A 25358-nucleotide genomic window follows, 5' to 3' on the forward strand; every position below is an offset into this window, starting at 1 on the left:
TAGTTGTTCAAAAGTCTCAGTGCTTGGGGATAGAAGCTGCCTCGGAGCCTATTGGTCCGAGACCCAATGCTCCGGTACCAACTATAAGATCCATGAATCAGTCCAAAACCCAAGTCCAAGAGGCAAAAGTTTTGATTGATTGCAACTAAGGTGGGTTTAAGAAAATCATTGGAAGGCAATACATATTTGGGGTAATATAAACCTATAGCAATATTATTTTACTAGGATACTGCCTCACTTTTAATAATAGTTTTCACTCTATAAGCCAATAGGTAATGTATAGGCCTATAGTGTATTGCATTGGGACCAATGGAGTGGGTGCAGTAGAAAGTGTTGCTGGGAATATAGACCTCAGTCCCCCATGAAATAACACCATATATATATTCTACAGATCCTAGTGAGTAATCCCAACCCCACTTTTACTCTGGCACCTAGAATAGTTTTCTCTCTATAAACCAATATGTATTTCAGATACAGTGTTTCATTGTGGGCATTTATTTGACCTTGGAACATTAAAAAAAAAAAAAAAGTAATGCAAATATCACTTAGTTATAAACACATTAATTATTGTTAATGTTTAGACAATTATTTTTCATTTATCATGAATAAAAACAGGTTAGTACGTTGGGAACTTTTATTTTGAAGATTTCTGAAATTACGTGACCCGGACGTACTTTTTTTGTGTTGCTGACGAGATGCTGATACTTTCATTTGGATTAGCAAGTAGTAGCTACACCAACAACAAAAATACAGCATTTCACAAATGTATTGAGCAACAAACATCTTCATACGGATTATAACTACTAGTTCAATCAAACATAAGACGCAGACCGCAATTTGTGACTGGATGAAAGCGAAAGAAGGACGAAGAGAGGGAAAAATATAGCTACTAGCTAGCTAACGTTAGCCTGCTAACGTAAAGGCTAGCTGCTAGCTGACATGAATTATCTCGTCGGCTATGGCGTGTCCTCTGATTCTGACAGTGATGGGGAGGATGGAAACAACAGGAAGTAAGATACAATTCAGGAATACAATTTAGCAAACATTTGTCTTTGGAAGATTCATTGAAAATATAGACGTGTGTTCAATAGAGCTCGCCAGTTTGTAGTCCTAAAACCAGGAAATTAGTTACCTCTGGTTCGTTCAGCCATTCCTATAGGGGAAATAAAAGGGTTTGGGTGATCAATGCCGAAAATAAGGTCTGAGGTTAACACAGGCTTAGGAGATCTTATACGTTTTGTACTATGATATAATATCAGTCCGTTTTATTTTATTTAACCTTTATTTTATCATACTGAGACCAATATCTATTTTACAGATGAGCCCTAAATTACAGAAAATACACACAACAATATATAAATACAAAATGCAAGAAGAAAGAAAAACACAGTAATAAAACAAACGCATTCATTAGTAATAAGGTCCTCAATCAGTTCTCTGAATTGCCCTAGAGGCACCAAAACATCAAATTTAAGAACATTTTGAAGATTGTTCCACAAATAAGATGCAAGAAAGGTAAATCCGTTTTTAGTTAACTCAGTAGAGACCAAAGGAATTTCCAGAGTTAGCCATCCCTGAGACCAGGTGTGTTAACTGGTATGTCTAAAGTTTAGTAAAGATGATGGGTACAGTGGGACTTTTTGTAAAAGGGCTTTATAAATGAAAACATAGCAATGTATCAACCTACATGACATAAAAGAGGGCCAATCAACTTTCTGGTAGAGAATGCAGTGATGAGAACTAAAATTGTCGCCCATAATAAAGCGCAGTGCGCTATGATAAACAGCTTTAATGAAGTTGTGGCAGCTGTGTTCCTATAGATGATGTCGCCATAGTCTAGGACCGATAGGAACATCGACTGAATAATCCGTTTTCTACTACTTAGCGAGAGGCAGGACCTATTTCTATAGAAGAATCCCATTTTTATTCTCAGCTTCTTAACTAACTCGTCAATATGCTTTTTAATAGACAGCTTTTATCCAGATGCACAGAGATTTGCTGGCAGGGACACCATCCAAAGTACATATGCTTAAATCATCAGAGTTATTTTTATGCGCTCTAGAGAACAACATATACTTTGTTTTACCTGCATTCAATACTAATTTCAGGTCAATTAAGTTTTTCTGTAATACAATGAAGGCAGACTGTAGTTCAAATATAGCCTGGTCAACCGTGGGGGCAATAGCATACGCAACAGTATCATTGGCATACAAGTGCAGGTTTACGTTTTTTACAGATAAGTCGATATTGTTAATGTAAACAGTAAAAGACACAGGACCCAGAATCGACCACTGCGGGACACCTTTCGTAATATCCAGGAAACCTGATTTAACACCATAAGTTAACACATTGAGTTCTATCTGTCAAGTAATTTTAAACCAGTTACATGCAGCCTGGTCTAGGCCAATTGAGGAAAGCCTCTGAATTAGCAGTGAGTGATCAACCGTATCGAAAGCCTTTGACAGGTCAATGAAGAGGGCAGCACAAGGTTGCCTTTTATCCATACAGTTAACCACTAAAATATTTGAATCCTTTATTAATTCTCAGCTAAGGTCTTTCTTGTCTTTAAAATGTATTCTAAATATACATCAGTCAGGTTTTAAACCAGGTCATAGCACTATCTCTGCTGCGTCCCTTGTTATAAATTATGCTAGGCCAGAAAGTTTAGAAATAAGCCGATAATCATTTAGGTCACAAGGATCACCACCTTTGAAGGGTACATGGGCCGCCTTCCAAACCTTGAGGATAGTACCAGATATAATTGTCAGGTAAAAAATATGGGTTAATGATTCAGCAATCGGGGGCAGAGAGCTGCAGCAAAAATGGATCAAGCAAATCAGCCCCAGTGGATTTTTTTTGTTTTTACATGAATCTTAAGCAAGGCATTTAGCACATCGCAGATGGTAAATTGTTGAAATGAAAACAAATATTCACTAGAAGTTGACGGGTGTCACTTATCCCCTTCTTCTCAGTTATGATGCCAGAGTCAGACAGAACTTGCTTAGGCAGGGAAGAAGAGGAATTTGTACGCTTCAGTGCAATTACTGTTTTCCAAAAATTAGAAAGATCACCAGTGGAGTCAGAAATAGAGCTTAAAAAGTAGCTTGAATTAGCTTTCTTAATCAAGATAGTACATCTGTTTCTCAATTCTGAAAGATTTAAAGTCCACTACAGAGTCAGTTTTCCTTGCTTTAGCCCAGGCCTGATTTCTCATCTGAATGAGCTAAGATAGATCTAACCCTTGGCTTTCTTTTGAGCTATCTTTGACTCTGAATTGTTTAAAAGTGTGTGTTTATCTGCCAGAGGAATACATATGGAGGATACATTTTCTAGAGCCAATTCCAAATCAGGAATACAGGAGGAGGTGGCTAAATCAGAGTAGAACATGTCATGTAAAAACCTTTAAGGAGAGAACTTTAAAAAAGTTATCTTAATTAAACAAGGATGAGTGTTTTGCTGTTTCGTATCTCGAATACATACTATGGGACAATGATCTTATGCAAGTACTCCATTAGACAAATATTAGTTAACATGACCTTTATGATTGTTTTGATTCCCGTGTAGCTCAGTTGGTAGAGCATGGCGCTTGCAACGCCAGGGTTGTGGGTTCGATTCCCACGGGGGCCAGTATGAAAATATATGCACTCACTAACTGTAAGTCGCTCTGGATAAGAGCGTCTGCTAAATGACTAAAATGTAAATAAGAACATAAGTGCTTCAAAATGCACAAAAAGTGACTTTAGCTCATTATCTCATATGACAAAACGTATAAGATCTCCTAAGCCTGTGTTTACCACAGACCTTATTTTCAGCATTTAGCCAAAACCCCTCCAAAAACTCCATTCATTTTCCCATAGGCTTTGTCCAATGAACCATGAGTTGGTGCCTACAAAAAGATGCCATTACTATTGTTCTTTATAGAGAGGACTGTTGTGGTTGTTCTTGCTACCCAAACCAGATATGATTTCCACTTCCTGTCAAATTAAATGTTTCCAGATTGAGAAGTCCTTGAAATATTTTTTGGGATAACACTAAAGCTAGTATACCAGTCCATTTATACTTGTTGTTTCTTTGTAGGACTGAGAGCGTGGTGGATGGAGCGACCGAGAAGAAGGGCCGCAATTTCCTCCTAGAGTCCGCTTCAACCTCCAGTGAGTCGGACTGCGACTCCAACCCAGAGGAAGACGGGGACCCTGTATCTCAACTACAACCCAAACGCCCTCCTCCTGCATGTATGGCACCCCCCTCTGAGTCCCGGACCCCTCTCCTCCCCGCACCCCCTAGCTCCCTCTCCCATAAACTCCCCCCTCCCCCCCTCGGGGCCTCGTCCAAGAGTGGCGTATTCGCCAACCCCTTCAAGGCGCAAGCCGACCAGAAGCTCAACGTCTTGCAGAAGCACGTCCCTCTCACTCTGCAGGCCCGGCCCTCCCAGATAGGGGGCAAGAGGATGTGCGTGGCGTACAGGAAGGATGGACGCTGCAGGTTCGGGATCAAATGCAAGTTTGCCCACGACAGCGACCTCCAGAGCTCCATCATTCCCAATGACTATGACCCCCCTGTGGGTGATGCTCCCGGATCGGACCAAGCTGACCCCAACGCGGGGGGCTCTTCATACACGGGTCGCCAGAACTTTCACCACAACCAGAGAGGAGACCCTGAAGAGGAGGAGGGTCAGCAGTCTAGGAAGAGGAGAGTAGGGCTGAGTAACACCCTAGTGCCTCCTAAAAGGGCAATGAAGAATTATGCAATGCAGAGGAAGAGAGAACAGGTCAATTTAAACTGAGCGACTTGCACAGGGATACTGTCAGCAGCAATACACTGTGTGTGTGCGCGTGTGTGTGTGTGTATACCCTCACATTGTTTTAGTGTGTGTGGCAGATAAAATGGGAATGTGTTCCAATTCTGTACCCTTATTCTGAACTCATTTACTCCCCCTCTTGGATATAAAATATGCTTTAAACTTCTCCCTACCCATGCTTACATCAATATAATTGAGTGAGCAAGTGTAAACCTCTGTTAGAAGAGAAGATAATCAGACCACAGCCAGAGAGTATTCTATATACCTGTTGTCAGTATGCAAGATAGGATAACTATAGCACACTTCCAAACCCCTGTTCAGTCCAGTACATATACTTCAGATTGGTAGTTTGTACATGATAAGTGTTTGTAGTTTCATTGAAAACATATTCCTTTATAAACTACAATTTATCATGGTTAAATAAATACTTTAAATGTTTGTAACTTCTTCTTAAGTGTTTGTGATCACTTCTAATGATAAAAGGGCATAGGAACTGGACATACAAATACAGTTATGGATAGAGTTTAGGAAAATATTTAGTTATTGATTAAGTTGGATTTAAATGCTTTTGCTTGATTAGAGAAAGATTGAAAGAAGAGGCAGCACAGGTTTACTATTTTGGATCAATTGCAACACACTTTGGCATCAGTCACAACGTAAGCACACACACTTAGTTCCTGCTTTTTGGGATGGATCTATTGGAGCCCCACACGGCGGTGAATGATGCTTCTCCTTCGGAGTCCCAGAAACTGCTAGCTGTCCCCCGCAATGAAAGCCAAGATCGAACGGAACAGACAGGGGGCTCTGATGCTGAGGCAAGCCCGATTGGCCTGCAGACAATTGGCAGGAGAGGGGGGTGGCACCTCGGCTAAAGTCGCCAAAACAATTGACTCTGGAGAAGGGTTCTTCATTGATGAAGAAGAGGAGGGACAGGAGGAGCAACGGGCAAATAAAGTGGTGCATCAACCAGGTATATACATTTATAACTAATCAAACATTGCACGAGGCAGCAGGGTCATATCTGTTGCGTTATGTCAACCTCTATCAGAGGTAATCTATCTAGCAACTATACTGTCTTATCTGTCAAAGATGTCAGATGTGTAACAGAAAGATCCATTGGTTGTGGATTCATGCCATAGTAATGCCAGTGGCTAAATGGAGTCAGTTTCTTTCTATAGCCTAGCTACCTGAAACAATGGCCATGATCAATTATTTACGGCACAGTGACAACCAACCACTATCTGAATGACTGCCGTAAGTAGCTCAGTTTTTTTCAATTGAAATTGCTTTATTGGCATGATGTAACAATGTAAATATTGCCAAAGCGTACTTTGGAAATGAAATGATTTATTAACCATATCAATAACAACATAGAAAATCATCAAGATTGTCACAAAAAAACAACAACAATCAAGGGTGTTTTTGACTGACTATGGCACCTTGGCTGACTGACTCCTAGCACTCTGCATTGCTTGTAAATTGCTCTTGATAAGAGCGTCTGCTAAATGACTAACATATCAAATGTAAATGTACCAGTAGTGTAGACAGTGTTAAGTCAGTAACACTTTAATTTTTTTGTGAACAATTTTTAATAAACATGAATTAAGTAATGGGATTGACAGACAATAGGCTTTACGGACAACAGAACAACTGTGTTCTGATCCTCACTCAGACACACTGCCACTCAAATAAATAAGTCACCTAATATAGATCAAACCTAGCTCCTCCAGTGGATTGTGGAAAGTGGGTGATGCAGTTGTATTTATTTATTGACTTAAAAGAACAACCTGCACACTGAGCTTGCCAGTATCACTTATGTTTATTCAGCCTACTGCACATATTGAAACTGTATTGGATTGTTATTTACTCTGTTGTGACCAGAGCTGTGTTGTGCAGTGAGGAGCAGCATGTGGACAAAGGACACCAGTGCTCACCAGTACGAGTTCGACCCTAGAGGATGAAGAGGAGGATCTCTACAGGAAGGTCTGTAACACCTGTGGACACGAACTGCCCTATGAGAAGATGACCTACCCAAATCTAACTGCCTGTAGCTCAGGACCTGAAGCAAGGATATGCATATTCTTGATATAATTTGAAAGGAAACACTTTGAAGTTTGTGGAAATGTGAAATTAATGTAGGAGAATATAACACATAAGATCTGGTAAAAGACAACATGTTTTTTTGTTTAGTTTTTTGCATCATCTTTGAAATGCAAGAGAAAGGCCAGACAGTGATGTAGGATTCTAGATGTAATGTATATGTTGTCCACCAGATAGCAGCAGTGTGTGTGCAAAGTTTCAGACTGATCCAGTGACGAATTACATAACTACACAATATTTTGTATCAAGTCTGCCAGGAGTTTTCCCAAATGTGCCAAATTTGTTTTCAAGTACATAACTATAGAGAACATACAAAAATGCTATGGTAATACATTTTAGTTTGCACACTCCCAGGAATGTCATACATGATGAATCATTAGCTTCCCTACAGAAAATACACTAATCTAGATGGCCGGGCAGGGTGGGTGTGGAGCCCAGTTCCTACATTTTAATATAAAAAATGATTTCTCAAACAAAACTACACTACATTTTATCTCTGGGATGCTCAGGATGACAAATCAGAGCAAGATTACTGAATGTAAGTACATAATTTACCTTCAGAGGTAAATGTACCAAACCAGTTGCCGTGTTAAAAGTGTTTTGTTGTTGTGCACTATCCTCAAACAACAGCATGGTATTTTTTTTTAGCTGTAATAGCTACTGTAAATTGGACAGTGCAGTTAGATTAACAAGAATTTAAGCTTTCTGACCATATAAGACATGTCTATGTCCCGGAAAGTTGGCTGTTGTTTAGAACACCATTCTAGTCACATATCGCATATTGAGCAGCAACCGTCCCGTATAAGGGACACCGATCCTGTAGAGGTTGAACCTTATCCCGGGGGCCCACAGGGTGAGTTATTTTTGTGGACCACTGGTAGATGGGTGACACTTAAACTGACATTCAAATAACTTACTTTGTACTTGACACAATTCCTTTAAGCTGAAGCGAGGCAGGTCTTCCTGAAATCTTATACATGCCTCAACACATGCGATACACAATGTGGCCACAAGAGGGCAGACATACATTAACATTTCTCTATTACAATATGTTGTGCTGCTCAGAAGGTAGGGAGACCTGTTAATAATTTGCCATTTATATTGACCATTTGTAATATGTAGAAGGATCTATGTCTGAAATAAATATCTTTCCATGATGTGATTATAAAAATTATAAAAAATAACTAATATTTAGTTGGATTAATGTGGATGGATAAGGCCAGGATTCAATCTGGAGTGGACCGTGGAAGATCCGCGTTGTAGCGCAGTTTACATTAGTCATTTCCGATTGAGCCGACATATGCAGCGTTTACGTTGAATGTGATTTCCGTGACCTCTAACATTGCCATAAACTGTTTGTCTCTGGGCGCATTCCTCTGCCCAGGCTTTGCTGATGCATGCCCGATCTTTCAATGCCTGGATAGGTATTTTAAGTATCAGTTTACTACAGCATTATGTTAAAGCAATCTGGTGCCCGACGGCACAGTCGATGGCTGAGGGTTAAAGCAGGTGTCAACCTAACTGCATGTTCCTGCAACGTGGGTTCGAATACCGCTCTACGGGCTCGATTTAAATCAGATCAAGCGATAGCCAACACCCGTATAGCTGATGTTTTGGCAGTGTTGGAGGTGTAACTGCGTTAGAGCCGTCAAATCAGTGAGCAGCTGCTCGTGGGGGCATTGTCACAAAGACACACCCATCCCACTGCGTTAGATGTTCAGAATTAGAAAGTGTAGGCTATATAGAAATAATTACACTTAGATAGAAATCCTAATTTCGTTTAATGATTTTCAATCAACCTAATCGAGGTTTAGGCTAGATTAGGCTACATCTCACGTTCCAGTGTTCGAACTTGTAAACAAGGCTGCATGGGATTTCTCTCGATGGGACTCCGTGCAGCCAATGGCAACTTTAGGTATAATGCCGGCAGCAGCTTGTGGATTGGACAGCTCTAACTCAGATCCACCTCCAAAACCACCGCTATGCGGGTGTCGGCTAGCGCGGATCTGATAGAATCTAGGCCCTAATGTTGGAAACAAAACATGCTGTCAATGTTTTGCTTCCAAGGTAGCTTATATAGAACCGTCTGCTTTAGGGTTTTCTTTGTTTGCCATGGAAAATTAAGGATTGTAGTATTGTGATACTGGTATCATGAGAATCAGAGGAGGCTGGTGGGGGGAGGGGCTCATTGTAATGGCTGGAAGGGTATTAATGGAACGGAATCAAACACACCAAACACATGGAAACAACGTGCTTGACTCCGTTCCATTAATTCCATTCCAGCCATTACAATGAGCCGGTCCTCCTATAGCTCCTTCCACCAGCCTCCTCTGACGAGAACAATAATCATCTTAACACACACAAACACAGAAGGCCAGTTGATGGGTATAGATGGCTACATCACTTTATGTACAAAGGCAACAACTTACACACAACTGCCCTGATGTGGGTAGATCTAAAAAGCTACCAAAAGTTACTATAAATACATATTTCTGTGATTCTATATATTTCAAATGGTGCCACAATACATTAGGAGAGGGACATAGTTAGGCCTCTCCCTTTATTACTGTCTTTCCCAATCTTTCCCAGTTTCCCCTAACCTCGAAATCAAGACTGAATCATGTTATGTTGTTTCACTTTGCTAATTAGTGTTAGTTATGTGAAACAGAGCGGAATTCAGTAAAAATTTCCAGGCTAGTCCCCCCCACCCACCCACCCATACCCACTATTCTAGATAAGTACATGTTGCATGTGCACTTCTGTGGCATCGGTCAAGACATCCCCCTCTTCCACTCCGTCCCCCTCTCCGCCCCCTTCCCAAACTACCTCTCCCTCCCCTACAGTCTCACACTGTTGAAGGGTGTTAGCGGAAGGAGAGGAGGCAGAGAGAACGGAATCGTCCAGAGAGTAGCTTTCGCTACAACCCACAGTGGTTGGGTCCTGAAGCTGAATGTCCTGAGTTTGGGGCAGAGGTTGAAGTTGGGGTTGGACCTGGGCCATGAGAGGGAGGTTGGTGGTAGAAATATGGGAGCTACTCTGGAGGGTTTGGAGTTGCTGGGGGGTGGCTAACAGGGGGATCTCCTGGAGATGGGTCTGCGACCCGTCGACGGTCTGGAAGGTCATGTGGAGAATCTGCGGCTGCTGATTCTGCTGCTGCTGATAAGACTGCAGGGTCATTTGCTGGAGCTGGTGGGGCTGATGCTGCTGGGTCACCACCGAGCCAGAATGAAGGGCCAGTTGCTGGATCTGGGCCTGTTGCTGCTGCGACTGCTGCTGCGGGGAAGCGGCCGCCACCTGCTGAACAAAATGAAGGGGCATCTGGAGCTGGAGTGTGTGGTGGGTCTGCTGCTGGGTGTCGGAGGGCGACGGGGGGTTGATGGGGGACAGGGCGATGGTCAGGGGCATCTGCATGGCATGGAGGCCCTGGTCCTGACTCACTACTACCACCTGGTGGCTCACCTGACCCACCTGAGCTACCTGTTGCCCCATGTGGGTCACATGTTCGCCCACTTGGGTCACCTGCCCCAGCTGAGCCACCTGTTGCCCTACTTGGGTCATCTGCTGGGCGGGATCCAGTCGTACCAGCTCCCCCTGGTTCCCGACAGAACCCACTCCCGGAGCCTCCAGCAGGGTGGTGGGGGTAGTGATGAGGGCCCCTGCGTTGGCCGCTAGGGCCTCGGCGATGAGCACCTCCGGGTGGCTCTTGGCCTTGTGGGCCACCACACTGTCTTTCTTCTCAAACTTCTTGGCACAGATGGAGCAGGAGAACTGGTAGGTGGCATCAGCATCGTGCTTCTTCATGTGCCAGTTGAGGGAGGCTTTCTGGCGGCAGGTGAAGCCGCAGATCTCACATCTACAGGAAGGGAGAAAAAGGAAGAGGGAGAGAGTGAAGTAGAAAGTAAGAGAGAAAGGCAGGGGGGTAAATTCAGGCGGTTAGATGAGGTGCATGTACAAACAGGTGCAACATTTAAATAAATGAATGGAATTAATGAACAACCAAGCAAACAAGGTTGTAGATGGAAACTCACTGCAGGGGTTTCTCTCCGGTGTGGATCATGCGGTGCACGGCCAGGTTGTGGGAGCTCTTGAAGGCGCGGGCGCAGAACTCGCAGATGTAGTCCCTCTGGTCTGAGAGAGGGAACAGACAGAGAGAGTTAGCAGAAGCTCAACACAGAAAACAATGACAGGTCAAGCTCCGCTTCTCTGTGATTGCAAATACAGTTGGAGTAGGAAGTTTAAATACACCTTAGCCAAATACATTTAAACTCAGTTTTTCACAATTCCGGACATTTAGTCCTAGTAAAAAATCCCTGTCTTAGGTCAGTTAGGATTACCACTTTATTTTAAGAATGTGAAATGTCAGAATAATAGTAGAGAGAATTATTAAACTTAAGCTTTTATTTCTTTCATCACATTCCCGGTAGGTCAGAAGTTTACACACACTCAATTAGTATTTGGTAGCATTGCCTTTAAATTGTTTAACTTGGGTCAAACGTTTCAGGTAGCCTTCTACAAGCTTCCCACAATAAATTGGGTGAATTTTGGCCTATTCCTCCTGACAGAGCTGGTGTAACTGAGTCAGATTTGTAGGCCTCCTTGCTCGCACACGCTGTTTCAGTTCTGCCCACAAATGTTCTATAGGATTGAGGTCAGGGCTTTGTGATGGCCACTCCAATACCTTGACTTTGTTGTCCTTAAGCCATTTTGCCACAACTTTGGAAGTATGCTTGGGGTCATTGTCCATTTGGAAGACCCATTTGCGACCAAGCTTTAACTTCCTGACTGATGTCTTGAGATGTTGCTTCAATATATCCACATAATTTTCCTTCCTAATGATGCCATCTATTTTGTGAAGTGCACCAGTCCCTCCTGCAGCAAAGCACCCCCACAGCATGAAGCTAAAAACATAACGATGGTCATTATGGCCAAACAGTTCTATTTTTGTTTCATCAGACCAGAGGACATTTCTCCAAAAAGTACGATCTTTGTCCCCATGTGCAGTTGCAAACCGTAGTCTGGCTTTTTTATGGCGGTTTTGGAGCAGTGGCTTCTTCCTTGCTGAGCGTCCTTTCAGGTTATGTTGATATAGGACTCGTTTTACTGTGGATATAGATACTTTTGTACCTGTTTCCTCCAGCATCTTCACAAGGTCCTTTGCTGTTGTTCTGGGATTGATTTGCACTTTTCGCACCAAAGTACGTTAATCTCTAGGAGACAGAACATGTCTTCTTCCTGAGCGGTATGACGGCTGCGTGGTCCCATTGTGTTCATACTTGCGTACTATTGTTTGTACAGATGAATGTGGTACCTTCAGGCGTTTGGAAATTGCTCCCAAGGATGAACCAGACTTGTGGAGGTCTACAATTGTTTTTCTGAGGTCTTGGCTGATTTCTTTGGATTTTCCCATGATGTCAAGCAAAGAGGCGCTGAATTTGAAGGTAGGCCTTGAAATACATCCACAGGTACACCTCCAATTGACTCAAATGATGTCAATTAGCCTATCAGAAGCTTCTAAAGCCATTACATCATTTTCTGGAATTTTCCAAGCTGTTTTAAGGCACAGTCAATTTAGTGCATGTAAACTTCTGACCCACTGGAATTGTGATACAGTAAATTATAAGTGAAATAATCTGTCTAAACAATTGTTGGAAAAATTACTTGTGTCATTCACAAAGTAGATGTCCTAACCAACTTGCCAAAACCATAGTTTGTTAACAAGAAATGTGTGGAGTGGTTGAAAAACAAGTTTTAATGACTCCAACCTAAGTGTATGTAAACTTCCGACTTCCAACTGTACACTGTACCTGTGTATGCATGTAAATGTTAAGTGAGGACAGTTAGACATAGTATTCAGTGTGTGTGTCTGTATGTAAATCTGTGTGTGTGTGTGTGTGTGTGTGTTTACCTGTGTGGTGCTTGGCATGGCGAAGTAGCTGTTTCTGCAGCCTGAAGAGTCTTCCGCAGGATGGGTGAGGACAAACAAACTTTTTCTTCAACAGGTGCTGGTACTTAATATGGTGCTGGGAATTACAGGAAAAAGAGAGAGTCAGAGAGATGAAGGATGGGGGAAAAAAAGCTTGATACTATTCACCAGCGTTGGGGTCAATTCCGTTTCAACAGCCAATTCAGGAAGTGAAATTGAAATGCAATTGCATGCATTGAAAAAATTATCTGAATTGAAATGGAATCGACCCCAACCCTGTTCAAGCTCCGAATAGCTTGTGTGCTTAATTCGGCGCCATGGCGACCACTACAGTTGCTATGGCAGACCTGCAGGTAGCGAGGATGAGCCAGGACTGTGCCACACCCCTCCATCTCGCAGCGCACGTACTGCACCGGGGGCTTCTTCCTGTGGGGGCGGGACATGACAGAACTGTCAATAATGTGTGTCAATCATCATGTATGTCTGAGAGGTGAGGGTTCTGCTTTTATACAGATTTAAAATGTTTTTGTTGACTGTAAAAAATAAAATAAAAAGTATTGTATTGTATTTGTGTTGCAGTTGAACAGCAATGTCAACTTTACCTTCTTTTCGGGAGCCGGGGACTTTTATCATCTTTTCTTCGCCTGCCTCTCCTGAGGGATATGGAAAGAATAAAATCAGTTGGAGAACTCAATTCAAGCAAGGAGTTAAATGAAGAGATCAAACCAATGCCAGATCCAATTCAAATTTCCATTAAAGTGACAGAAGTCTGCCCTTGCACACCATTCCTTTGAAGTGTGCAATTGCACACTCTCCGTTATGGATTTAACAATGGTGGAAACTCCAGCCACTGCTTACACCAATCCAATGCTTTCAAATACATGATGGGGAGAGAGCAAGTGCACACTTTGGGAGAAGGTTGGAGAATCAGAGGGGAGGGAGCTTACTTTCTGGGAACATCCCCCTCTCCGAACTCGTTCTCCAGCTTCACGTCTGTGCCCTCGATCTTGATTCCTGGCTCCTTCTCTTTCTCTGGCACTTTCTCTTTTTTCTCTTTCTGTCTCGGAGGGGGTTTGCGCCGTGGTTTGGGGGCATCCCTGAGAGAGCGAGCGCGAGAGACGGACAATCCATTTGGAAGGTCAACAGACAGGTCACATGGGTAAAACACACAAACATTTATATGCATACACACACACACACATTCACACAAAGGGAATAATACATTGGAGCTGACATGCACACACACACTTGCACACACATTCACACAAAGGGAATAATACATTGGAGCTGACATGCACACACACACTTGCACACACTCACAAAGGGAATGCATTCCGACAGACCTACACAAACAAACACACACACACCTAGTAGTCTCAGCCTTGGGGTTGTAGCTCTGGTCATTGAGGTCATCTCTGAAGGGAATGTCGTCATCACTGCTGATTACCTCCTCCCCACTGTAACACAACCACAGTGCTCAAACTCATAGCCTTACACCTACACAATAATCCTACCACACCTCCACTAGTTAAACATTTATGAGGACCATTGAATATGGCCTATTCTGATCCACACACACACTGCTGTCTTGCCAACATTACCTCTGTGACTGTGGCTGGAAGCTGAGGTCTTTAGGGTCATCTTGGAAAGGAGGCTCATCTTCTCCTCCCAAGAGAACATCTTCCTCATTCTCCTCCTCTTTTTTCTCACTGAGGCGAGAGGAGTCAGTGTTACTACGGCAGCACAGAGATACAGACCCCAGCCTCTCTCACACACATGCACAACCATCCAGCCATGAGATGAGTAAGAATGTGTGTGTGTATACTCACATCCCAACTGTCTTCTTTTCAACTAACTTTGCCTCCACCTCCACTGGAAAAATAAAACATTATCACACAATGCCAATACAACAATTACAACTTGATTGGGCTTTTTCAGGATGACGCAATCCTCTCTTGGTCTTGGGAACGGCCCAACATCCACAGAGTTGATGTAACCGACCAGAAATCGAACCCCAGGTGTCCATGCATCCCAAGACCATGTTAGCCCACTCAGTTTAATCCCAAACACAATTTAGCTGGTTGGTGTGCCTACCGGTTGGGGTGTCGGTGCCAGGCTCAGTCTTGCACACAGGCTTGGCGGAACCCCTGGCACCCCGGGCAGAGGGGGCCTTGGCACGCGTCTGAGCCTGAGCATGCTGTGAGTGAGGGTGGGCTGGAAGGGGCAAAATGCACACCTTGAGTTAGAATACTGCAACAAGTCTTATTAGTTTGTTACTGTTGCCACATCTTTATCTAGTTTATTAAGCAATGTATGAGGGTGGTCACCTACTTTGAACATCAGTGGGTTTCTTTGGGTCCCCTGAGCTGCAGAGAGAGAGAGAGAGAGAGTTCTCAAAATAGTGATAACTTCTCGGCTGACTTTCTGTTAATCTAGCTATGTACAATGTGACATCATCATGAGTTGATGTCATTCAACACTGCTACATACAGGTCGCAATTTGACAAAACCGCTCGCACCGCGAATGAGGAGAGGCCAGGTAAAGTACAGTCGTGGTCAAAAGTTGAGAATGACACAAATATTAATTTTCACAAAATCTGCTGCCTCAGTTTTTATGATGGCAATTTGCATATACTCCAGAATGTTATGAAGAGTGATCAGATGAATTGCAAAGTCCCTCTTTGCCATGAAAATGATCTTAATCCCCCAAAAACATGTCCACTGCATTTCAGCCCTGCCACAAAAAGACCAGCTGCCATCATGTCAGTGATTCTCTCGTTAACACAGGTGAGAGTGTTGACGAGGACAAGGCTGGAGATCTCTCTGTTATGCTGATTGAGTTAGAGTAACAGACTGGAAGCTTTAAAAGGAGGGTGGTGCTTCAAATCATTGTTCTTCCTCTGTTAACCATGATTACCTGCAAGGAAACACGTGCCGTCATCATTGCTTTGCACAAAAAGGGCTTCACAGGCAAGGATATTGCTGCTAGTAAGATTGCACCTAAATCAACCATTTATCGGATCATCAAGAACTTCAAGGAGAGAGGTTCAATTGTTGTGAAGAAGGCTTCAGGGTGCACAAGAAAGTCCAGCAAGCGCCAGGACCATCTCCTAAAGTTGATTCAGCTGCGGGATCGGGGCACCACCAGTGCAGAGCTTGCTCAAGAATTGCAGCAGGCAGGTGTGAGTGCATCTGCACACACAGTAAGGCGAAGACTTTTGGAGGATGGCCTGGTGTCAAGAAGGGCAGCGAGGAAGCCACTTCTCTCCAGGAAAAACATCAGGGACAGACTGATATTCTGCAAAAGGTACAGGGATTGGACTGCTGAGGACTGGGGCAAAGTCATTTTCTCTGATGATTCCCCTTTCCGATTGTTTGGGGCATCCGGAAAAAAGCTTGTCCGGAGAAGACAAGGTGAGCGCTACCATCAGTCCTGTGTCATGCCAACAGTAAAGCATCCTGAGACCATGTGTGGGGTTGCTTCACAGCCAAGGGAGTGGGCTCACTCACAATTTTGCCTAAAAACACAGCCATGAATAAAGAATGGTACCAACACATCCTCCGAGAGCAACTTCTACCAACCATCCAAGAACAGTTTGGTGATGAACAATGCCTTTTCCAGCATGATGGAGCACCTTGCCATAAGCCAATGTGATAACTAAGTGGCTCGGGGAACAAAACATCGACATTTTGGGTCCATGGCCAGGAAACTCCCCAGACCTTAATCCCATTGAGAAGTTGTGGTCAATCCTCAAAAGGAGGGTGGACAAACAAAAACCCACAAATTCTGACAAACTCCAAGCATTGATTATGCAAGAATGGGCTGCCATCAGTCAGGATGTGGCCCAGAAGTTAATTGACAGCATGCCAGGGCGGATTGCAGAGGTCTTGAAAAAGAAGGGTCAACACTGCAAATATTGACTCTTTGCATAAACTTAATGTAATTGTCAATAAAAGCCTTTGACACTTATGGAATGATTGTAATTATACTTCAGTATAACATAGTAACATCTGACAAAATATCTAAAAACACTGAAGCAGCAAACTTTGTATAATACTTGTCATTCTCAAAACTTTTGACCACGACTGTACATTAGACATTAAAAGCAGGTATTACCCCTCCCTCTTCCTCCTCCCCTTTTTAAAGGAACTAAAAGGAACTGTGCTGGAATACGTACATTTCAGAGTATACAATTAGCAGCAATGCATGCAACCGGTTTTATGGCATTAAAATGTTGACAAGCAAGCTTGGCTGTCTAACAATTTCACAGGCATTTAAAGATGCTACGTGTATTGTAGAGGACAAGACTATATTGCAATTTATGGTGTACTAAATGCGTATACGAACGTACTCATGAGCTTGACTACTGTCATTCCCGACCTCTCCGGTACTCTCTGTTGAAGCTGCGGAGGAGGCATTTTTCCTGGGTCGTGGACAAGCAGCCTTCCTCCGGCGGTTTACGGCTTTGTCAGGGCTCGATTCTTCTGCATCGTCACTCTTCTCGCTCTGCAACCAAGCTGGCACTGTTCGTGTAGACCGGTCCCGTAACACTCGTCCAGAACTCGGAGTGCCTGGTGTTGCTCCATTCGTACACGGCGAAGGAGAAACCCCCTTCTTCCGGCCGACTCCACGGCCTCTCGAAGTCCTGCGCGGGGTGACCGCTGCACTCGAGGCCGGGGATTGTATAGTGGCCTTGTCATCCTCGGTCACTTCCCTTTTATTGTTATCGGTGATTTGCGGCTCCATCACCGCGTGTTACCGGTTCCTACCCTTTTGTCCCGTACCGTATTTATTACTTTCTCTAATACTGTACTGACAGGGGAAAGGATGATTACATTTGATATAACAACGATCAAAACGCTTGGATTGCTAGCTAAAGGCCGTAATCCGACTGTGACATAATTCACAGAATTCGGGCCTTGTCCGCAAATTATAAACATTAATTTATTGATCATTAATCAAAAACTTTCTTAATTCTTACTATAATAATAAACCAATATACATTTTTAAAGAACCAGACACTATTTTTGCATTCTTAAAGCTATAGTAAACCTAACTATTTGCACGAGCCTGTCGCGTTACCACTTTGTTGCGTCTCCTTTAAGCCAAAATAAAACCAAGGTTAAATGCATAAGCAACATATCGTCCAGCAGTTGCACATGTTCGCAGCATCATCACCCAAACATATGTCTAGACCACATAGCACGTGTTGGTCCCATCCCGAGTGTTTACAGATCAGTGAAATCGGATGCGCAGGCGCTGTGCAATGAGTCCGCGCGCACAGACAGCCCTCCTAGTCATGGGAAATGTAGGCCGAGTGCAAAGATCATATATACTATTTTATCTGATTTTATTTAGTAAAGTCTAACACAAAGTACAGTGACTGTAAGAGTAAATTGTGTTATCCAGTCCTTTCTTTGTAAATGATACAATGCTTTATTATTTTATGTTTTGCCATTTCTTTCGCCACTAGATTGCAGTGTCGCCTTAAAAGTTGAATGACTGTTCTAAAATGACTGGGGAAGCAGACAGGGGGCGCTGTTCCGAAGCCACTACCAACAATCTCACGTCAGAATTAGACGTTCATCCATGTTTCTCAAACATCACATTTCAAAGTGTTTAAGGTTAGGTTTAGGCAGGCATTAACTCCGAATGGTTAAGGAAAGGTTTAAGGTTTAGGATTAAAACAAACATCTCAAAAACAACTTTTTATCTCTGGATTCAAACCTGCGACCTTTGGAATCAGCGGCAGATGCTCACTGTTAACCTGGAAACCAGCCACTAGGGGCATCTCCCTACTGACTTGTATCACGGGTGACCTGGCTGACCGCTACAACTAGGCCTACACATTCTCAGCCCATTCTCTTTCATTAATTTCGTAGTACAGTATTCCAATAAATACATTTTTCTTTGATACATTTGCTTGTTATACATATATTTATTTTGACAGATTGTAATTTATTCATTCGAAATAAGGCTAAATTTTTACAATATGTATTACACTTGAATACTGTGAATTATAAATGCTTTATGCTTGCATCATCTCTAATGACATGTAATTCTTAGTCCAGTGATGTAACATTTGCTGGTTTAAAGGTCCAATTCAGCCGTTTTTATCTCAATATCAAATCATTTATGGGTAACAATTAAGTACTGTGTGCGTTTTTATAGCTTACATTCAGTTAAAATTGTAAAAAAAACTAAAACAAAAATAGCTTCTTAGCAAAGAGCAATTTCTCAAGCAAGAATTTTACTAGGACTATCTGGGAGTGGTCTTTACTAGGACTATCTCGGAGTGGTCTGAGTGGGGAGGGGAAAACAAGAATCTAGCTGTTATTGGCAGAGGGGTTTGGAACTCTCTTTCTTATTGGTCTATTAACTAATTTAACACCTGGTGATGTCACCAGGCAGGCCAAAACTCCATCCCACCAAAATATTTACATTTTAGTTATTTAGCAGATGCTCTTATCCAGAGCGACTTACAGTTAGTGCATACATTTTTCATACTGGCCCCCCATGGGAAACGAACCCACAACGCTGACGTTGCAAGCGCCATGCTCTACCAACTGAGCTACAGGATGCTGAAATTTCAGGCAGTCATGTCAAACTAGAGGGCATTTCACAATTACGCAGTATTATTCCAACCTCATAGTGTGTAATTATAAAACACAGAAAAATCACGTTTTTTTACTGCACTGGGTCTTAAAAATTGACTTTCACGTAAAATGTATTTATTTCATTATATATTGAACAATAACAAAAAATACAAAAATGGAAATATGCTGGAAAGAGTACATAAACTTAACATAGACAGGGGTTTTACACGTCAAAAGAAAATGTACATTTGTCAAAAAGTTTTATGGTATGTAATGCTTTTTTGTTTTTACATTTTCTGATAATTTCAAAATAATGTTTTAGTTATACCTTAAACAAATTAAAAAGCGGTTTGTTCTCCGCCCACTACATCTTATGAATAAATAATATTACTAGAAAAAATAAGCAAATGAACAATAACAATTTAATCGGGGTCCATATCAGTTGGGTCAAAATTAAACATAATAACGGAATCTTCCAGATAAACGTTAAAAGTGGTTTCCCTTAAAATAAACTATTCTAAATCAAACCAAAATCTTCTGACATGATAGCCGACATGCACCTGTTGGAGGGCTGGATAAATGACTTATTCATTCCCTAAGAGCACCACTGGGCTGCAGTGTTGACCACCATTTTTATCACTATGCAGCATTGGTAACCGGTCGGGAGAGAGACACCTATGATGCTCTTCAACAAAGGGCACGCACCTGTTGGAGTGCTAAATGGATGACTCACCTTTGTATATTTCACAGCCACTTGGTGTCATGTCAATACAATAAAATACAATACATCATTTTTGGAGTGGCACACTACATGCCACTGATTCTGTGCTGCCTCCAGCCTCTTAATGTGTGTGTGTGGGGGGGGGGATCTTAGACCATTCCTCCATAAATAATATTTTCAGATCCTTGATATCTTTCATCTGCAGTTATGGACTGCCCTCTTCAACAGGGATGGACGTAGTGATTTGGAGGCCCCAGGCAGAGGCCAGTCTGAGGCCCCCCCTCCTAAAGTTTTTTTTATGGGTTTTATAGTAAAGACATGTAATTTAACTGTACAAATTTATTACCTTTGAATGTGCCATGAACACAACCAGTCATTATGTTTTCATCTGATTGTCAAACAAATCACTTAAAAAAAGGTTACCTTCGCACGTTCATCCCAAAAATTCTCCCACCCGAACAGTGCACTGTGCACCTGCCAACTTTCCTTCAATTCGCAAGTGGCTGATACTATCTCACCGGAGAAAGCATCCGAGCTAGCGAAACAGTGCACCTCTGTTTCACTATTTGTAGGGTTGGGGGGACTCGAGCAGAGAAATTATATATATTTTTTAATGATTACTAGTATTATTATTTTTTTATTATTCCCAGCTCACGAACGAGGCCCCTTGATGATGTGAGGCCTGAGGCAATTGCCTCTTCTGCCTAATGTGAAAAGTATTAAAAATTTATGCACTCACTAACTGTAAGTCGCTCTGGATAAGAGCGTCTGCTAAATGACCAAAATGTAAAAATGTAAATGTAATGTTAAGTCCGCCACTGTTCTTCAATTCCAACCACTGGTTTTCAATGAAGTTGAAGTCTGTAGACTGAGATGGCCATTGAAAAATGTTGATTTTGTGGTCAGTTAGCCATTTCTTTGTGGATTTTCATGTGTGCTTGGGGTTATTGTCCTGCTGGAAGATCCGGACTGTCACAGATTTACGTACATAATATTACGAATTGGCCTGAGACCACATTACATTTAAATCATTTAGCAGATGCTCTTATCCAGAGTGACTTACAGTTAGTGCATACATTTTTTTTTCTTCATACTGGCCCCCCGTGGGAATCAAACCCACAACCCAGGCGTTGCAAACGCCATAATCTACCAACTGAGATACATCCCTGCCAGCCATTCCCTCCCCTACCCTGGGCCAATTGTGCACCACCCCATGGGTCTTTTGGTCGCGGCCAGCTACAACAGAGCCTGGATTCGAACCAGGATCTCTAGTGACACAGCTAACACTGTGATGCAGTGCCTTAGTCCACTGCGCCACTTGGGAGACCCGAGTGTTAATTATTATTACAGGGCTCCGTACTAACATGGTGTCACTGGTGCCACTAACTTTTACAGTTGGTGGCATCAGCCCATGATTTGGTCGGTCCCAAATCATGATTTGGAATCATCTTATAAAATCATTTGACTTTGAATGTGAGTTTGTGTAACCTCAGCTCCGACTATCAGAAACAACGGGCCAGCCCATCTTGGTAGGGGGGCCGGCCATTGCCCACTGATCAGCCAAATGCTCATTATAGATTAGTATAAAAGAAATTGCACAAAAATATTTACAAATAAATCTTAACAGGCCCATGGCAATGGCAACTTTTTAATTGTTTTATTTTTATATAAAAAAAAAAACATATTTATGTGCATCAACAAAATTGTCCAGCCCATCTGGCATTTGCCAGAATTGCCAGATGGCCAATCTTCCCCTGTGTGTGGGTGTGTGTGTTGGGGGTTAGTTAAATTAAATTACATCTCCAAATTGGTATACTAAAAGAGACCATATCTAATCCTGATTTACTTAAATGCACTACAGGGTGATGCACATGACTCAGTTTTCAACAATGTCTTTATTCCATTATTCCTGTTTTCTTGTTGCTAAATTTGGGACTATGTACAGTCGTGGTCAAAAGTTTTGAGAATGACACAAATACTAATTTTCACAAAGTCTGCTGCCTCAGTTTTGACAATGGCAATTTGCATATACTCCAGAATGTCATGAAGAGTGATCAGATGAATTGCAATTAATTGCATAGTCCCTCTTTGCCATGAAAATGTACTTAATCCCCCAAAAACATTTCCACTGCATTTCAGCCCTGCCACAAAAGGACCAGCTGCCATCATGTCAGTGATTCTCTCGTTAACACAGGTGAGAGTGTTGACGAGGACAAGGCTGGAGATCACTCTGTCATGCTGATTGAGTTAGAATAACAGACTGGAAGCTTTAAAAGGAGGGTGGTGCTTGAAATCATTGTTCTTCCTCTGTTAACCATGGTTACCTGCAAGGAAACACGTGCCATCATCATTGCTTTGCACAAAAAGGGCTTCACAGGCAAGGATATTGCTGCTAGTAAGATTGCACCTAAATCAACCATTTATCGGATCATCAAGAACTTCAAGGAGAGAGGTTGAATTGTTGTGAAGAAGGCGTCAGGGCGCCCAAGAAAGTCCAGCATGCGCCAGGACCGTCTCCTAAAGTTGATTCAGTTGCGGGATCAGGGCACCACCAGTGCAGAGCTTGCTCAGAATGGTACCAACACATCCTCCGAGAGCAACTTCTCCCAACCATCCAAGAACAGTTTGGTGACGACCAATGCCTTTTCCAGCATGATGGAGGACCTTGCCATAAGGCAAAAGTGATAACTAAGTGGCTCGGAGAACAAAACATCGACATTTTGGGTCCATGGCCAGGAAACTCCCCAGACCTTAATCCCATTGAGAAGTTGTGGTCAATCCTCAAGAGGCAGGTGGACAAACAAAAACCCACAAATTCTGACAAACTCCAAGCATTGATTATGCAAGAATGGGCTGCCATCAGGAGTTCGTGCCACTTATTACATGATTTGTTGAGCGTATTTGTACTCCTGAACTAATTTAAGCTTGCCATTTGTGTCATATGTATCAAACGCTTAATCTCTCTCTCTCTCTCTCTACTTCTCTCTCTCTCGCTGCCTCCCTCTCTTTCTACTTCTCTCTCTCACTACTTCTCTCTCTCTACTTCTCTCCCTCACTACTTCTCTCTCTCTCAGCCTTTTTTTTTTCTCTGTTTCACTCATCATGTTATGTAATTTGACTACAAGAATTTAAAACATCATTTGTGATCTCTTTGATACATACAGTAGCTTAGGGTACCTGGCTTCCTGGCAACAGGTGGCACTGCCACAGTACCAGACAATATAAGTATAACATTTACATTTTAGTCATTTATCAGACGCTCTTATCCAGAGCGACTTACAGTTAGTGAGTGCATACATTTTCCATACTGGCCCCCCGTGGGAATCGAACCCACCACCCTGGCGTTGCAAACGCCATGCTCTACCAACTGAGTTACAGTTTACAGTTTACTGAGACCCGACACCTGTAATGTTACATTTCTCTAGTAAACAATATTTAATTTATTAACATAATTTTCATTCTGTCCGAAGACTGAGGGGCAGTATTGAACGAGTTTTGCAACTGAAGTCCCACCCCTGTGTCTACATCACATCTGGTATAAACTCAAAAGAGTTCAACGTTCCGCTACTTTGCTTATACTACTTGAAAGCTTCTTTTTTTGTGCTTTTATTTTGAGATTTGCTACGCGCAATTATGTCTATGTCTCTGTCCAGTTTTGAGGAGCGTCAATGCGAGCTGGTGAGACAATACGAGAACCTTTACGGTTGTATTCGGACAACCACGCAAAAGACAACAGCTGGAAGGAGATATCACGAATTTTGAACGTCGTTACTGATATCAAAGAAACATGGAGAAAGATTGGGGACCGGTATGTTCGCAATCTGAAAAGGTTGAAGGAGACGAGGAGGGGGCTGCTGCTGGTGTGTGTGTCCCACCGATTGTCCTACAACTAGATTGGCTTCGTGATCACGTGAAACATCGTCAGACACACACCAATATGCCAGATATGGTACTAGATTGCAGTGTCGTGGAATGACTGTTCTAAAATGACTGGGGAAGCAGACAGGGGGCGCTGTTCCGAAGCCACTACCAACAATCTCACGTCAGAATTAGACGTTCATCCATGTTTCTCAAACATCACATTTCAAAGTGTTTAAGGTTAGGTTTAGGCAGGCATTAACTCCGAATGGTTAAGGAAAGGTTTAAGGTTTAGGATTAAAACAAACATCTTAAAAACAACTTTTTATCTCTGGATTCAAACCTGCAACCTTTGGAATCAGCGGCAGATGCTCACTGTTAACCTGGAAACCAGCCACTAGGGGCATCTCCCTACTGACTTGTATCACGGGTGACCTGGCTGACCGCTACAACTAGGCCTACACATTCTCAGCCCATTCTCTTTCATACATTTTGTAGTACAGTATTCCAATAAATACATTTTTCTTTGATACATTTGCTTGTTATACATATATTTATTTTGACAGATTGTAATTTATTCATTCGAAATAAGGCTACATTTTTACAATATGTATTACACTTGAATACTGTGAATTATAAATGCTTTATGCTTGCATCATCTCTAATGACATGTAATTCTTAGTCCAGTGATGTAACATTTGCTGGTTTAAAGGTCCAATTCAGCCGTTTTTATCTCAATATCAAATCATTTCTGGGTAACAATTAAGTACTGTGTGCGACTCTGTTTTTATAGCTTACATTCAGTTAAAATTGTTTAAAAAAAACTAAAACAAAAATAGCTTCTTAGCAAAGAGTAATTTCTCAAGCAAGAATTTTACTAGGACTATCTGGGAGTGGTCTTTACTAGGACTATCTCGGAGTGGTCTGAGTGGGGAGGGGAAAACAAGAATCTAGCTGTTATTGGCAGAGGGGTTTGGAACTCTCTTTCTTATTGGTCTATTAACTAATTTAACACCTGGTGATGTCACCAGGCAGGCCAAAACTCCATCCCACCAAAATATTTACATTTTAGTTATTTAGCAGATGCTCTTATACAGAGCGACTTACAGTTAGTGCATAAATTTTTCATACTGGCCCCCCATGGGAAACGAACCCACAACGCTGACGTTGCAAGCGCCATGCTCTACCAACTGAGCTACAGGATGCAGAAATTTCAGGCAGTCATGTCAAACTAGAGGGCATTTCACAATTACGCATTATTATTCCAACCTCATAGTGTGTAATTATAAAACACAGAAAAATCACGTTTTTTTACTGCACTGGGTCTTAAAAATTGACTTTCACGTAAAATGTATTTATTT

General features: G+C 42.3%; 2 protein-coding genes across 3 annotated transcripts; one reads left to right on the forward strand and one right to left on the reverse strand.

Moving 5' to 3' along the window:
* The first annotated feature begins 669 nt into the window (after positions 1-669).
* si:ch211-113e8.11 lies at positions 670-5236 on the forward strand. The gene is made up of 2 exons (XM_041904414.2): positions 670-1010; positions 4078-5236. The coding sequence occupies exons 1-2, from the start codon at positions 940-942 to the stop codon at positions 4781-4783; spliced, it is 777 nt and encodes a 258-aa protein (XP_041760348.2). The 5' UTR covers positions 670-939; the 3' UTR covers positions 4784-5236.
* A 4391-nt stretch (positions 5237-9627) lies between these two features.
* Positions 9628-17955, reverse strand: zfp91 (ZFP91 zinc finger protein, atypical E3 ubiquitin ligase). Of its 2 annotated transcripts, XM_041904415.2 has the most exons (12): positions 17174-17955; positions 15153-15187; positions 14916-15035; positions 14651-14693; positions 14423-14530; positions 14189-14278; positions 13769-13918; positions 13424-13474; positions 13169-13247; positions 12804-12918; positions 10927-11026; positions 9628-10751 (listed from the first exon to the last, which is right to left on the reverse strand). In XM_041904415.2, exons 1-12 carry the CDS (start codon positions 17566-17568, stop codon positions 9629-9631), a joined length of 2409 nt encoding a protein of 802 aa, XP_041760349.2. In that variant the 5' UTR covers positions 17569-17955; the 3' UTR covers position 9628. The 2 variants fall into 2 exon arrangements, with proteins under 2 accessions (XP_041760349.2, XP_041760350.2); XM_041904416.2 differs by lacking the exon at positions 14916-15035.
* Positions 17956-25358: the final 7403 nt, after the last annotated feature.

This window comes from Coregonus clupeaformis, chromosome 18 (genome assembly GCF_020615455.1).
Source record: "Coregonus clupeaformis isolate EN_2021a chromosome 18, ASM2061545v1, whole genome shotgun sequence".
Taxonomy (NCBI): Eukaryota; Metazoa; Chordata; class Actinopteri; order Salmoniformes; family Salmonidae; genus Coregonus; species Coregonus clupeaformis.